The sequence below is a fragment of the Megalobrama amblycephala genome, linkage group LG17 (genome assembly GCF_018812025.1).
Source record: "Megalobrama amblycephala isolate DHTTF-2021 linkage group LG17, ASM1881202v1, whole genome shotgun sequence".
Taxonomy (NCBI): domain Eukaryota; kingdom Metazoa; phylum Chordata; class Actinopteri; order Cypriniformes; family Xenocyprididae; genus Megalobrama; species Megalobrama amblycephala.
In genome coordinates this window covers 9,009,382-9,024,766 of record NC_063060.1, presented here as the reverse complement: position 1 = coordinate 9,024,766, position 15,385 = coordinate 9,009,382, and the positions used below count along the sequence as shown (strand labels likewise).

At 35.7% G+C, this 15,385-nt stretch overlaps 1 protein-coding gene and 1 long non-coding RNA gene across 2 annotated transcripts; both read right to left on the bottom strand.

Annotated features, from left to right (window-relative positions):
• Positions 1–226: 226 nt before the first annotated feature.
• LOC125251616 (sialic acid synthase-like) lies at positions 227–3,246 on the bottom strand. Its single transcript, XM_048164673.1, has 6 exons — positions 3,045–3,246; positions 2,153–2,368; positions 1,920–2,019; positions 1,319–1,473; positions 936–1,202; positions 227–849 (listed from the first exon to the last, which is right to left on the bottom strand). Exons 1-6 carry the CDS (start codon positions 3,189–3,191, stop codon positions 661–663), a joined length of 1,074 nt encoding a protein of 357 aa, XP_048020630.1. The 5' UTR covers positions 3,192–3,246; the 3' UTR covers positions 227–660.
• A 10,873-nt stretch (positions 3,247–14,119) lies between these two features.
• On the bottom strand, positions 14,120–15,376 carry LOC125251343. The gene is made up of 4 exons (XR_007180976.1): positions 15,279–15,376; positions 14,816–14,853; positions 14,440–14,496; positions 14,120–14,364 (listed from the first exon to the last, which is right to left on the bottom strand). It is a non-coding gene; the product is annotated as an uncharacterized LOC125251343 (long non-coding RNA).
• Positions 15,377–15,385: the final 9 nt, after the last annotated feature.

Genomic DNA, 15,385 nt, shown 5'->3' with positions numbered 1-15,385 from the left:
CAGTCAGGGGCCCTTGGAATTGTCCTAACTTTTCCCCCCTATATGGCGCCCATGCCCGCCAATAGTGAGCAAGGTGGATAAGCCAGTCTGTGATTGGTTCCCGCAAAAGTGTAACAGAAGCAATAGAAATGAATGCAGGGGTTTCCAGACTGAGTTGCAGAGCGAAATCAAATCGCCAGCAGATCAGGCTGGGTTTACCCAGACTACCAAATAACCACACACTCAATCAAACTTTCACAATATTTATTGTGTTTAAAACAAATCTAAAGTAACATTTGTGTCTTAGTGAAGTGTTGACATTGCTGTAATACACAATAAACTTGCATTTACACATTAAATAATAATTCCACATTTCATTGTTCTCTGTGGTTTGAATTGATTCTAAAGCCAAAACATCTTGCTGTTGGGGAACACAGCTTAGTCTAATAGAGAGACCAATATGAACAAAGACCCAGAGTTGATTTGAAATTAATTGAGAGAAAGATATTTTAATGGACAAAGTGTTCATTCACCACAATTTAAAAGAAAATTATAGTCTGTGAGTTACAACATTGATATCAAGACATTAGGCATATGCAAAATTAATTCAAGACATTATATTTTTGATTTTATAAAAGTATATGACCCCTTCATTGCCCTATATTTTGGAGTGTCTGATCATCAGTCTTGTATTATGGCATCAGTAATGGTGGCATCTTTCTCCAGGTCCACAGTGATTTTCTTGCCAACCAGTTTGAAGATGTTCTCTGGTCTCATGCCGTGCGGTTCGGCCACTTTTACTGTCAGCATGTCGAGAGTTAATGTCTGACCCTTCTGCAATGGTTTCTGGGCCACCACTGACTTCCCCAACTAAAAGAAAGAACATAAACATTAATTTAATGACTTTTGATCATTTTTTTATTTTAAAGTCTGCCAGAATGACCGTTATATCTGACCTTGCTGTGACAGGAAGCCTCACAGGGCAGCATCTGTTTGATTGGCGAGCCCATTGCCATCTCAACCGTCCTGATGGCTTTCACCAGCTCCGCCAGCTCCGCCGGCTCCAGTGATGCTGAATGGTCACTGCCTTTCCAGCTCTTATCCAGGGTCACATGACGCTCCAGGACCTTTGCCCCAAGTGCCACAGCAGCCACAGACACATGGATGCCCGTCTCATGTCCAGAGTAGCCTATGGGAATGTCCGGAAACTCCTTCTGGAACTCCTGCGTAGGAAAAGGGAAAGAAAGACTTCAAACTACTCTGCTTACTACTAAAAAAAATTTTCTTCAGTAATTTATGAACATTCATGAAGATGAGATTAAAGCTATTTATGTCTTACAGGGATCAGGCTGAGGTTGACGTGCTCTAGTGGCAGTGGATAAGCGCTGGTGCACTGCAGGAGCGTGAAATTGGGATTGTGCTTCTTGACGGTTTGATAAACACAGCGCATGGTCTCCATAGACTGCATTCCACCAGAAATCACCATGGGACGACCTATAAAAATAGCCAAAACTTCAGCTTCAAGATATGGCTGCTTCTGGGAGAACATAAAGTAATTGTTTCAGTCATTAACACATTAAGATATGTTCACACATGTCGATTTCTCTGCAGACTTAAATCCAGCCCAACGTGAAATTCCAGAAAATCCATACCAGGATTTCTAGGTTTCATTCGCTCTGCTCTCTGGCCAATCAGCACTGTCAATACATAATTGCCCAGGGGCTCCAAAATAACTGACTTCAAATGCACAAGAGAAGCTACTCAGATTCAGTTCTCATTTGTGAGTCTCTGTGGATAGTGTCTGAAATGTTATATAAATAGAGGAACAATGTGACCTTGGGAGTGAAGATGACAGATCTCAGTCAAAGGAGAACAAGTTTACAGCAACAACTCTCCTAAATTTGTTGTAACAGCTTCTGGTTATTTGAAATGGGTTTTACCTTTTTTGGCGGTTTTCTCCAGGTAAGGGATATTGTTGGTGTCAGCTGAGGCAACTTTGAAAAACGGCACATTGATTTCATGAAGAAATTCTACAGCCATCTGATTGAGGTAGGGAGAGGAAAAGTTATGAGATGCATATCAAACTTGGTCTCTAAGGGATATTTGCATGTTAACATGCATATATTCTCTTGCTATATATAATAAACATTGGGACCCTCTTTCATTTGTTCACCTCGTCCATCCCTGATGCAGTAAAGAAGATGCCAACTTCACTGGCGTACTGTTGCAGCTCTCTGTACTGCTGGTGACTGAACTCCAGATGGTGCTTATGTGCCCCGTAGGTCGGGCCCCAGGCGTGAGGGGACGTATAGGGACGCTCCAGAGCCTGCTTGGTGAATCTGTGTTCGATCTCGCTCTTTTGAAATTTGGCACAGTCAGCTCCACAGTCCTGAATGGAGATAAATGTGGAAGAAGAAGTGGATTTAGTTGACAACAATCAGCATTTTTTTAATGAAAAATGAGTTTCACCATATAAGAAATCTAAGTTTATTTGATGTGATATAATCTGTGAGTTATAGCTCAGGAGCTGTTTTAAAGAAACTTCCTCTGTAATTATTGACTTAAGATTTGCGAAAGTTCTTCCTTTTTTTAAAGTGAATTTACCATGGTTACTAAACAGGTGGGATAGACAGAAACACGTTCTTGTGGTTAAAAACATGAGACAAATGTTAGTCAAACGGGGAAAAAATTCAAGGTCTTGAGATGAGTTTTTAAAAATGATGCACATGTTTACGTTGAAAAACAATGGAAAGTAGCTCAGTGAAATGGAAAAACACATTCTGTGTGAACAGCCCTGGTTCTGTATCCTGTTTCCTGTTTCCATGTCATTTCTTCTGTTAAGTAGAAAATACAGGTAAAATCATTGATATTAATAGTTTCTCACTTAAATTAGTCTTTTAATTGTAATTTTTTATATGAAAATTGTGGTTTTGGCGTTCCCCTGGTCGTGCTAACATTGACATCTATATATCTCATTGCTCCCCCCTCCCCTGTTGTTTCAAAATATGAAAAGAACCGGCATCAACATTGTATCAGACTTCACATCTGATAAAGCAGTACTTTACCTTGGCCATTCGGATCATTTTTTTGGCGATTTCTATGTCTCCTTGATGGTTCTGTCCAATCTCAGCGATGATAAAACAGGGGTTGGAGCCCCCGATTTTTCTTCCTGGACAAAGTTCAAACTCAGCAGACATTTTATCAGATTTCATAATTTTTTGATTAAGAGGCTGGAGATGTGATCACAGGTGTGCTCTCATCAAGCAAAGGGGCTGGGAAGAAGGGCACGCTATCATTTAAAGAGTGACAAGTGCTCCACCCTATTGCCAAAATCCTCGCACACGCCCACTTAGGGCATGTATCAAATATATACAGTTAGTAATTGTAAAAAAGATTGTAGTTAGTAATGTGATCTAGATTACTTATTTTAGGTAATGTATTTTGAGTACTTTTTCCTTACTTTTTATATTACTTTTGACCTGACTCGTTTATCACATTGATTTAAACATAAATCATATATAAAAAAAAAAAACAGTCAATATTTTACGTTGTGTGTGGTGACAGGGATATGCAAATCATTTTAGAGAATGCAAATTAAATTACTGTGGATCAAATTTTCAAAGTCAACATTACAGTCAACATCTCATGTCACAATTGTTGAGATTCATACACTGATTCTTGATGTCTGTGTGTAAGTAAATTTTGCAGGTGTTTTAAAGCATTTAATGTACATTGTAGTTTATAGATTTATTATTTTGGTCTGATTTTTGTAACTTTTTTTGTTATTCTGGAAAAGATCCAGCACAAAATTAATAAAAAAATTTTCATATAAAGCTCAGTCATTAGATCAGTGAACAAACCCACAACATGATGACAATTATAGTCTTATCATCAAACAGCTGACAGGTGTGGTTTCATTCGCTCTGCTCTCTGGCCAGTCAGCACTGTCATTACGTAATTGCCCAGGAGCAGAGGTGTATAGTCCAGGGGTCAGAAAGTAGAAGTCCTGCCATATTTTTCATTCCACCCACTGAAGCAGTGTTAAAGTTAATGAGATAATACTATACACCTCTGCCCGGGGCTTCAGAATAACTGATTTCAAATGCACAAGAGAAGCTACTCAGATTCAGTTCTCATTTGTGAGTCACTGTGGATAGTGTCTGAAATGTTATATAAATAGAGGAACGTTGTGACCTTGGGAGTGAAGATGACCGATCTCAGTCTGTGCACGGCCCTGTTTTCATATACAGAATAAACATTTATGTAATGTTTACAAAAGGTGTATACACAAAAATTGGGACAGAACTAAAAAGTAAATAGTAAATTCATGGTTATATGACTGAGCAAATATGGGTATAACTCTTTACTCCCCTAGTACTTCAGAAATCCCTTTGAAAGGTATACATGTGAATTAAACGTGGCACAATGGCCTTCATCATCACAGTATGCTAATGCCTGTCTAGTGCAAGGGATTCATCAATATGCTGATTGAGGACTGTTGGGACACAGGATGGTTCTGTCTGGAGAGTCATTTACACCTCAATACACCTCATCTGTACCATTTGCTTCACATGACATGTATGCTTTCAACTACATGCTATTTATCTACTAGTGTTTTTTAACTATCTATGTCATGTTTGGTCTTATCTGACAGCTTATAAACTGAAATGAATGGTCCTAATGTACAATCTGGGTATTGCTTGAACATGCACTGAGGAGACCAACCTGTCAGTTGGTTTTGGTGTTGGTATTCCACTCATGTATAACAATGCTTTGCTCAGGGTATAAGAAGGAAAGGTAACTGATGTTCGGGGAGAAAGGCTTTAACCCTGCCGCTCCCGCACACCGATGCGTAATACAAGAAAGGCTTTTAAGGCCTCTTCTGCACAGCAGCGCATTATTCGTTACAACTTAGTTTTCTATACAGTATGTTGATCCATTCTGCCGTCTGTATATTTAAACATGTAACTTAATAAATAACTTTGCCTGCTTTAAAGGTTTTAAGAATCTTTCCTTTTGTTACTGATAATGTTGAAAGCTAAACTGATTGTAACTTTTGTTATCTAAACGTTCAGGTTATATCCTACGTTTTCCTATCAATTCTAAGAAAGACTTTAATGAATAAGAGGTAAAAAATAACAACTTTAATGGAGTCGGATTAATTATATTGGAGTCAGATAAGTAACTGAATTATGCACGTCATCCTTCAACTGCTTTTTGTTTCTGATTATTGGTTCAAAATAGCAGCGTTAACTTCCAGCCTTACATGGTCATAATTTTATCATGACAAGTCTTTTTGTATTTGGTTCACATTTTGGTTAAATAAACTACACATGGGTTTTTACTGCAACTCGCCTCCAGTGGATTCCATTACAGGTGATTTCAAGTATGAAATTTAATTGTAAGCTTGGTGAACAGCTTAGAAATTGGAAAAGAAATAGCAGCTGTACTTGCATGACTGAAAAAGCTGCCTGAGAAGCGTTTCAAAGATGGGTGTGTGTGTGGAGGCGGAGGCATTGTCCTTTTGGGGTTATAGGGCAAGGCGTTGTCAATTGTCAAACTATTTCTTTGAGATCTTCTTCTCTAGGCGAGTTTTATTGCTTTATTGCAGGATGCTTGATCTCAGTTTTCGTTTAGCAGGAAAATCAAGCCTTACAGAGTAAAGCAGGAGTCAAATTATTATAAAATTGAGTTTATTGAATAAGATTAGTTGCGTGTTTTAATGCTCAGACTTCGTCTTGCTATTTTTAATAACCTTTTGGCTTTTAGTAGGTCACCTACATAGTGGTGTAACAAATGAATTATTAAATGTACGAACAAATCATGCGGAAATTAATGAAGTCATAAAACCTTGCATGTGTGTGTGTGTGTGTGTGTGTGTTTAAATTTTTAATTTGAATGTTTGAAATTTCATGTCAACTGCTTACATTCTCATATAAACATTTATTTAGGTAATGTACACAAAATGTGTGCACACAAAAATTGTAAATAGTAAGAGCAAATTCAGAGTAATTTTTCTCAAGAGTAATTAACCCATTTTAGCTCACCGGCAACTATAGTTGCCACAGTGTATGGTTGTCATTTATGGTTGGCAAATGACTTGTAAGTGCATATATCATGGGGAAATGGGGTATACTGTGTTTAATGGGTTAATAAATCAAGGTTATTGGTCTTGTTTAGTGCTTGTTTAGTGCTGTGTAGTGCTTGTGGTTTGCTTTCATAATATTTTATATTGTTATATATTATACATTGTTATTTGTTAATTGAATTTATTTTTTAATTAATTAATTAATTTTTTGTTTGTTTGTTATATGTGACCCTGGACTACAAAACCAGTCATAAAGGTCAATTTTTTTAAATTAACATTTATACATCATCTGAAAGCTGAATATATATAAGCTTTCCATTGATGTATGAATTGTTAGGATAGGACATTTGGTCGAGACTCAACTATTTGAAAATTTGGAATCTGAAAAAAAAAATCGAAATATTGAGAAAATTGCCTTAAAGTTGACTAAATGTATATATTTTTTATATATTTACGGTAGAAAATTTACAAAATATCTTAATTGAACATGATCTTTACTTAATATCCTAATGATTTTTGGCATTAATGAAAAAAAAAATCATTAATTTTGACCCATACAATGTATTGTTTGCTATTGCTACAAATATAACCGTGCAACTTATGACTGGGTTTGTGGTCCAGGGTCACATATAGATGTATTTTTTTCTAATGAACAATGTAATTTAACATTTTAATCCACAATGCTCTTTTGGAGCAACTTAATGGCTGCACTTTGTTCTGCATTATGTTCCACCACTTTAAGACTAATGGATTTGTTGTTTGTTGGGTTTTCATATTCAAGAAATGATATGCTAGATGCAACTTTTTTTGTGTTTGCATCGAATGTTCTTCAACTTTGATTGATCTGTTGATCTGTTGAAAGCAGTTATTTTGAATTAGATGCATAAATGTTCTCCTCCTATTCAAATTTTACATTGAGGGGTACATACAACATACACTCAAAAAAATATTTAACCCCAAATGTTAAAACGTATGTAATTCAATTAGATGTCAATTTTCCATCCAATTTAATCACATAAATCCAATGCAAAAGTTAACATTTATTTAAGCTTCACCCTTTCATGTTCAGTTAACGTGAATGAATTAAATACATCTTATGAAAACTGATGAACTGTGATTTAAGCTTGTATAATACATAAACTTTACTCATTTCCAATAACTTACTGTTACTTGCTTTATATAATTACATTTTCTTAATTCTATTAAATAAATGGACAAAACATGTTACATTTTCAAACATTTATTGTTGTAATTGGTCCATAAGTCGAAAGTAACATCCAATCTGACCAAAAAAAAAAAAAAAAAAGCATGAAAGCAACATACTGTAATGCAGTACTTAACAAATAAAAGCAGTTTCATGAATCCTTCTAAACTAAATCTTCCAGTGGTTATGACTCATGTTTGACTTTTTAGTGTGCCCACAACTAACAGGTATCAACAAGAAACCATATTTTTAACATCAAAAGATTAATGTCACATTTTCAAGGTAACACTATCATATTATTGCATAGTATGGCAAACAATGTGCTTTCTCCTGATCTATAACACAAAACAGAAATGTAAACGGTCCCTTCTCTTCCTAAATATTTGTTAAAACATGCTCTCTCTTTTTTACTATAACCGTGTTTTCAAAGTGACCTTCAGAATCTGTTAATTTCTCGTGATATTTGTTGAAACAATTGAATAACCAGGACCCTTTATACAATAAAATATAGTACAATAAAAATAATTAAAATAAAAGGGGAAAAAGAAAAGCAAATATTTGACTTCACATATATCAAGTTTTCACAACTTTTTTAACACATATAACAGGTTTTCACATTTCAGCATTTAGGTGATTGAAACGTGTCCAACTCACTGCAGAGGGGTATGCTGCATACCAAAAGATCTTCTCAGCCATGCCTTCAAGAATGTCAGACCTTTGTTTGGGTGGTGGAATAAGTACGAGTTAAAAAATAAGAGTTTACACATAACAATGAAAACAAGAAAGTACTACAACGAGGCTAAGAACTGGAACCGTAACCCGAGACAGCCTCAACACTACTGGAAAACAAGTTATCTGAAAAGTTGACTTCCTGGACTCAGTAGCAATATAAGTAACATCTTCTGTATCAAAAGTTTCAGAGCTACAGGAAGCAGAAAAGTGCAGTCTCTTGCATGCTGGAGTTAGTGTCATGCTTTGTAGAAATGTTTCTTTCAGGGCATTCATGTCTAAAAGTTTTCAATGTTCCTATGTAGGCAACCAGTGAATGTCCTGTTCACTGAAACATTTTAATTTTAAGTGCTTGAACCTTTGGGGAAAGCTTGCTGCCATCCAAATTCATAAGCACCTTCTGAAAGAATTCGAATGTGAACCTGAGACTTTGAGGGCAGCTTAAGTTGAGTGCGTAGAGCCCGAAGAGCATTACTAATCCAAAGGAAATACTCTTTAAGTGTTGGATCAGCTTTGCACCCTCTATCACAACTCCAACATCACCCGGGTCATCCTCAACAACAGCAGTGATGTCTAGCACTCATTGAAGTATAAGCGCGAGACATCACTGCTGTTGTCAGAGCGCGATCAGACCTCACTAACCGAACGCTGAACGCAGTTGGACATAGTGGTGTTTTAGAGGTAAAAAAAATGTTTGGTTTCTCGCACAAACCGATCGTTTTGTGTCTCAGGACATCAATGTGTCGTCTCGAGCCGCAGGGTTTAATTTGGATTTCACTTGCATTATTTGACTGACAGACGGCAACGGTTGCAGTTAAAAATAATCATTTGTGTTCTACTGAAGAAACAAAGTCACCTACATCTTGGATGCGCTGGGGGTAAGCAGATAAACATCAAATTTTCATTTTTGGGTGAACTATCCCTTTAAAAAAAGGGCATACGTATACAAACCTGGAATTCCTTGATGACTGTTGTTATATCCTCATTCAGGTACACACACAGACTCTGGATGACACAATCTCGTTTGATGTGTATGTCACCACACTGAAAATTTGACACAAAATTAAACAATATAGCACTATAATAAAAACTGATTTTGATATTTCTATTGCTTCTTAAGAAATTAAATGCAATTGAACACACCTTGTCTGCAACTGCCATAATGCGTGAAATCTTCTGTCCAGAAGCACCTCCTTTGCTGCTGAAAACCTTCTGTAGATTAGCAGTGTATTTGTCCAGCTGCGCCAAGAACTTTGAAATAAGAGGCACAGTCGTTATCCGCATGAATTCTGCATTTATCTACAAGAAAAAAGGGAAATGAAGAAGATGAAATACAGTATAGGCGTACTGTGGAGGAATTCACTGAAACTTACAAAATATTTATTGTGTTAATATCAATAACACTTAATTTACTGTGAACAGTGCAGGCCACCTGCTTTGTAAATCCGAAACCATTGACAAGTCCTCAACCAACTCTTGCCGCCTATAGGAAAAGGTCAAGTGCATTTTTTCCTTAACGACTGCCTCGTTATTTTTCTTTTTCACTTCAGTTCTTTCCTTCTCCATGCTTTCTGCTGTTTCTCCTTTCGGAAGGCAAGGAAGGAAATTCACCTCAGCTTTTTTTGTTTTTTTTGTTTGATGCTGCTTTACCCTGACCTTTACGCTTGTTCCTAAGAGAGTTCACAGTGATTTCGGGGTGTCCAATCTTGCTTAGTTTGGAGCGAAAATTAGCCATCTTAATCCTTAGGTAGTGTTTCCATCCTTCATGGCCAGTGCGAGTTCCTTTTTCCCTCAGGCAAGGGTGGGCATTTATCAAGGCTTCAGCTGCCTGATCAAGCTGACTATCAGAGGGGTATGCTGCATACCTAAAGATCTCCTCAGCCATGCCTTCAAGAATGTCAGATCTTAGTTTGGGTGGTGGAATAAGTAGCATTCCACTTTTGTTGAGCTCTGTGTCAGCTCTCTGAAGCTGAATTCCAGCAGAACATGAAAAACCAGGAACAACAAAAACCTGAGGCCAAGAACTGGTTCTCGACTCTGGAGACGTAATTAAGACAGTCTCGGCGCTGCTGGAAAATGAGTCATCAGACAAGTTGAATTCCTGGACTGTACTGAAAAAAATTATACTTTGGACCAACTTAAAAAAATTGCTGTAATTTGTTACAGCTAAATGTATTAGTTTTTCTCAAACTATATTTTTAATTTGGTTAAAACTTTAAATTTTATTTTAATATCAATCAAAATAGTTCTTCAGCCCAACGTAAAAAAAAATGACATTGAAACAAAGTTAAAATATTGGTTTTTATGGAGACCAAATCATTATTTTTACTTTAGTACCGCTTAAAATTTTTACTTTGGAAAAACTTACTTTTTACCATAACATCCAAGTATAATATTTACTTCGGACTAAACTAAAAAAATTGCTGTAATTTTGTTACAAGGAATTTTATTAAGTTTACTCAAGTTAAATTTCTGATTCAGTACAAACTAGATTTTTAATAACACCTAAATCAATTTAGTCTCTTTAGTCACAAGACAAAACGTTATGAGTTGTATACTATGGTGGCTCCCAGCATGCATTGCGACATGAAGCATGTCACCATTGTTGAGATTCATACGCTGATTCTTGATGTCTGTGTGTGTCAAATGTTTTTAAAAATTTTAACTTTAAAAGTCAAGATTCAGAATGTCTGATCTGTAGCAAGAAAACATTGTTGGTGAATATAACCTATTAAAAACAAACATGCTCTTTTGCTCTGGGTAGCAATTAGTAAATGATTTTGCTTCATGATGATGAAAACTATATCACACCTTCATTTTGTTTCTGGTTTCTTTGCGCACAAAAAAAAGAGCACAAACTCACACAAAAAGCCAAGAGTCAAACCGCCCAATTAAAGGAACCACTGACTACCAAAATGGTGACCAAACATTTTTAATAAAACATCAACATCTAAACCTGTTTATTCTCAAAAAGACTGAGATCTTGAGAGATTTAATGTCTTATTTTATCTTCAGTTGATTTCAGGTTGTGTAGCTTTGAGTCAGTTGTGTTTCATCTTCTGAGCAGGGGCGGAGCCAGACATTGTTAACATTCGGGGCTTAGCCCAAATCTATATTTTTCCAATGACATTTTAATTTTCTGTTAACAGCTTTACTGACATGGAAAAAGCTTTTTTTATAGTATTCTTGAGTAAAGTTCAGAAAATGTACATGATTTGGCACTTTAATTTGTAAAAGTTTGTTAGATATACCTCCTCCTGGGGGGTCCGGGGGCATGCTTTTTCTCCCGGAAGAAAATTTAGTACATTTTAAGGTTAAATGCATCAATCTGGGGCACTTTGGAAGCTCAAAATTAAGAGCTTCAACCCATGTACAGTGTGCAAATTGACCAAAGAAACAGCATTGTACCTTGACATGAAAGAGGGTTTAGTTCTTTTTAGTCTGTAGTATCATCTTTTTAGTTGTGATATAGTGTCTTTTTTAGGTGTTTTAGGATGCCAAACAATTATTACAATGAAATAATAATATAGGCACACTGCCATATCACGGTTTCGATTTTAGTTCGTTGGCAAAATACAACATAGAGACCATTTACATGTTTTAAATTTTCGGTTCATTATGAAATGGTGGCACCGGGTCATTAATGGAAAACACTGAATGAATGTTTAGCTGACAAATGTGCCAAAGTTGTATTATCAGCTGTTATATCATAACAAAAACCCTTCAACCAGACCGAAAGAGATTCTCGAGGCCTGCCGCTGCTCTGAGTGACTGACAGGAGGCGTGTCTGTGTTCAACTGCGGTGTGCGTGAACGCGCTGTTGGAGAGAAGAGAGAGAAAGCGCTACCGGTAACGCTGTATGTTTGGATAGTACTGTAGAAAAGCGGTATTGAACTGTTTAACATATTTTAATAGAGAGATATGTTTAGAAAAATGATATTTTGACAGCACTGTTAAGAAACCTCAAACCTGAAAGATTCGGGGCTTGACTCAAAACATTCGGGGCTGAAGCCCTGGCAAAATCGGCTGGCGCCGCCCTTGCTTCTGAGAGTGGAAGCATGATGTTGAACCAACATAACATTGTAACCCTAATTCAATGCCATTACCATTGATTTTTTTGTTGAAATGTAACATTGATTCAACATTAATTGAGGGTGCAAAAGTGACATTGATTCAATGTCATTACCATTGACACATTAACATTGATTCAACGTTATTTTGATCATGCTATCTGGGACTGTTTTTTAAAAAAAAATCACACATAATATGCTTAAATGCAAAAAAACCCGTAATGTTACTTAACATTTCTCAAACGATAGTACATTTTAAAATATGTATCAGGGAAGGCCGAAAATATCTAACGTTAGCTCATTCGCCAAAAGTGCGGTTGGCAGCAAGGGTAAATCAAGATCGATCAAATAATAAAAAAAAAAAAATAGCTTATGTTTAAGTCTACATCAATTATACATGAAGAAAATATCTTACCTTGTATAATCTCCTCATCCGTTCTTCATTAACCTTCCAACCGTTGAGTCACCGTTGTCGCGCCCAAGTCGACTTGCCGCCTTCAGGTTTTTTTTTTTTTTTTAAACATCTGCATTCGCGCTTTACTGCAACGAATTAGGCATAGTTTATGTAATTTGATCAGGTTGGTTTCGGATCCATTACGTTCATGTTGAGAAAGCATAATTCGGAATAATAATTATTATTTTATACTTTTTTAAATATACTTTATTTAAATAGCAGTGGCGGCTGGTGCAAAAAAAATTTTGGGGGGGCGCAAAAAAAATTTTTTTTTGGAAATGCAGGAATGAATAGGCTAATTGTTGAATAACCATTTAACAAGTGATATAATAATGTATCATTACTGCTTATCTAAAACAGGGAAAATTCAGTATTTTAAGCATGCCATAGGGCTGGGATCTAAAAAAAAATCTGTATTTAATTAAAAAAAAAAAAATGTTATTTCACATCCTGCCCGATATTGTCCTTGAAACAATGTTCATATTGAAGGCTATAAAAACAAACATGAATGTAACTTTGTTCTAAATGCTATATTATGCGCAAAAAAGGGGTCAAATCACATTAGGCCTAGGCTATATTCTAAAATTAAAAAAAAAAAAAAATTAAAGCAGAAGTTAAATACACTAAACTAGTATAGGCGCAGGAGCTCTGTCAAACTTTCGAGCGAGGTAACATGCCGAAGCGTTGTGCTTATGGATTGTGTTAATCTGATACCCGGTATCCTAACAGTTTAGACGGGGTGGTGGAATTTTTTTCCCTTCTCGAAACCTAAAACCCAAGGGGAGAAGTGCCGGTGTTCTGACAATTTGTGCTACCCTGTCAGATTTTACTACCTCCCATTGAAAGTGGGTAACGTTAGCAAAATCTGAAAAATGTTAAAGTTACCTATCAGATTGTGCTTCCAGCGTGATATTAACGTGGTTTATGGCTTTATTAACATCTGCACTTTCCCCAGCCCTAAACCTACCCTTAACAATAATGCAAGTACATTAATTATGTGTTATTTATCATAACGACAATGATGTAATATTGATGTATGCATATGCAGTCCGGGTAGGTTAGCTAGCTAGCTAACTCAGCACATCGTTGCTTGGAAATAATGACGGTTCTTTGTTCATAATGCATATAACGTATTTTAACGTGAAATAATATGATTAAAGGCAAGACAGAGTAACGTTAGCCTGGCGTGCTAAATAAGCGGGAGAATGTTGTCATTGCAAAGTGGTCAGGCTAACGTCTTGTGTTTATTCCACAAGACTTATGGATAAGCTGTTTGATTTATAATTATTAGGTTATTTTCACAAATTTCACTTAACCTGCTGTGGATGAACAAACCCATACGGTAAAAAAATATATTTTCAAATATATTTTTAAATATATTTCAAAATATACAAAAATTGGCCAAAAAATATATTCGCTATAAATATATTTTCACATATAAATATATTTTCTAAAAATATATTTTTTGGCCATTTTTTGTATATTTTTAAAAAATATATTTTCAAATATATTTATATAAATATATTTTCCTAAAATGTATTTTTTGGCCATTTTTTGTATATTTTTTAAAAATATATTTTACAAAAGCATTTAAAAATATATTTTGCCCTACATATATTTCAACCCAAGAAAATACATTCACATGTCACATTTGAAAAACTTTTATTTGTTGTCTATAACACATGAACATTTGAATAATAATCAGCAAAGAACATACTTTACAATGTTCAAAAAATTACAATATTCAAACAAATATAACTTTTTTGCTTTCAAGAAGTCTCAGTTTCCCCACGTCAAATCCTCAAAGCCTCTTTGGACACATTTGGAAATCTCTTCTTGACTGTGAGACAAAAATCAGTTATTTTTTTAACTTAATGTTTCTAGTAAATGTTCCTTTCACTAAGTATTAACTTACCATATATATGGCTGCCATGGTTTCCTCATCAAGGGCACTTCTTCTCTGTCTCTACCACTGTACTCATACAAAAGACAAAACACAATAACTGAACATCAGTACAGGTACAGAGAGCATGCACTTTGTCCTCTAACTAGTTTTGGATTTCCTGATATTTTTGTTTACATTGGAACTAAAACAATTACAGGTATACTGGATTTTAAAGATATTTAATGGGACTATTTTTAGACAGTACAGTAAAGAAACTGATGATTGAGGAGAGGTCGAATTAGCCTTTCTTTACACTTCTGCATTGCATTTTCACTTTTACAAATGAAGGGATAGTGGAATATCACAAAGTCACTCAGTTAAGCTAACCTAACAAAGGGATACTTACCCTCATGCTGTTCCAGTTGATTATGACATTCTCTTTTTCTGTGGAATACAAACAGAGATATTTAGAAAAATAATCCATCTCTGTGTGTTCATGCAAGAAGGTCAAAAACCAAAGTGAACATGACGTTAATCCACATGACCTCAGTTGATTAATCAACTTCTTCTGAAGTGAAACAATAGGTGTGTTTTTGGAAAATACTATTATGTTAAATTTGTTACATTACAGATTTGCCAACTGTCCAATATGGGCTCAAAGTCAAGATGTTGTAATTTGTGATGTGTTTTAAAGCTTGAGGAATCATTTGGATGTACAGACTTTAAAATATTAGTATTTTTCTAACACACACCTAGTGTTTCACTTCAACTAGGGTAATGTTGACTATTTCATGTTTATTACTGTGAAGCTGTTTTGTATAAAGTGCCACAGAAATGAAGATGACTTGACTATGAACATTATCCTGTACCTGTGACTTGTGGTTCTCCAGCACAATCGTTGGGCTGGTGGGGCGGACAGCAAGTGGACAAGCGTCTTGACAGATGGGTTTTGACCCGCACCTGTTCCAGACAGAAA

Excerpts from the sequence above, each read along its gene's own strand:
- LOC125251616 (XM_048164673.1), bottom strand. The coding sequence starts at position 3,191 with ATGAAATCTGATAAAATGTCTGCTGAGTTTGAACTTTGTCCAGGAAGA. Across the intron at positions 1,474-1,919 it reads GGAGAAAACCGCCAAAAAAG|GTCGTCCCATGGTGATTTCT; the intron begins GTAAAACCCATT and ends CTATTTTTATAG. Across the intron at positions 1,203-1,318 it reads TCAACCTCAGCCTGATCCCT|GAGTTCCAGAAGGAGTTTCC; the intron begins GTAAGACATAAA and ends TTTCCTACGCAG.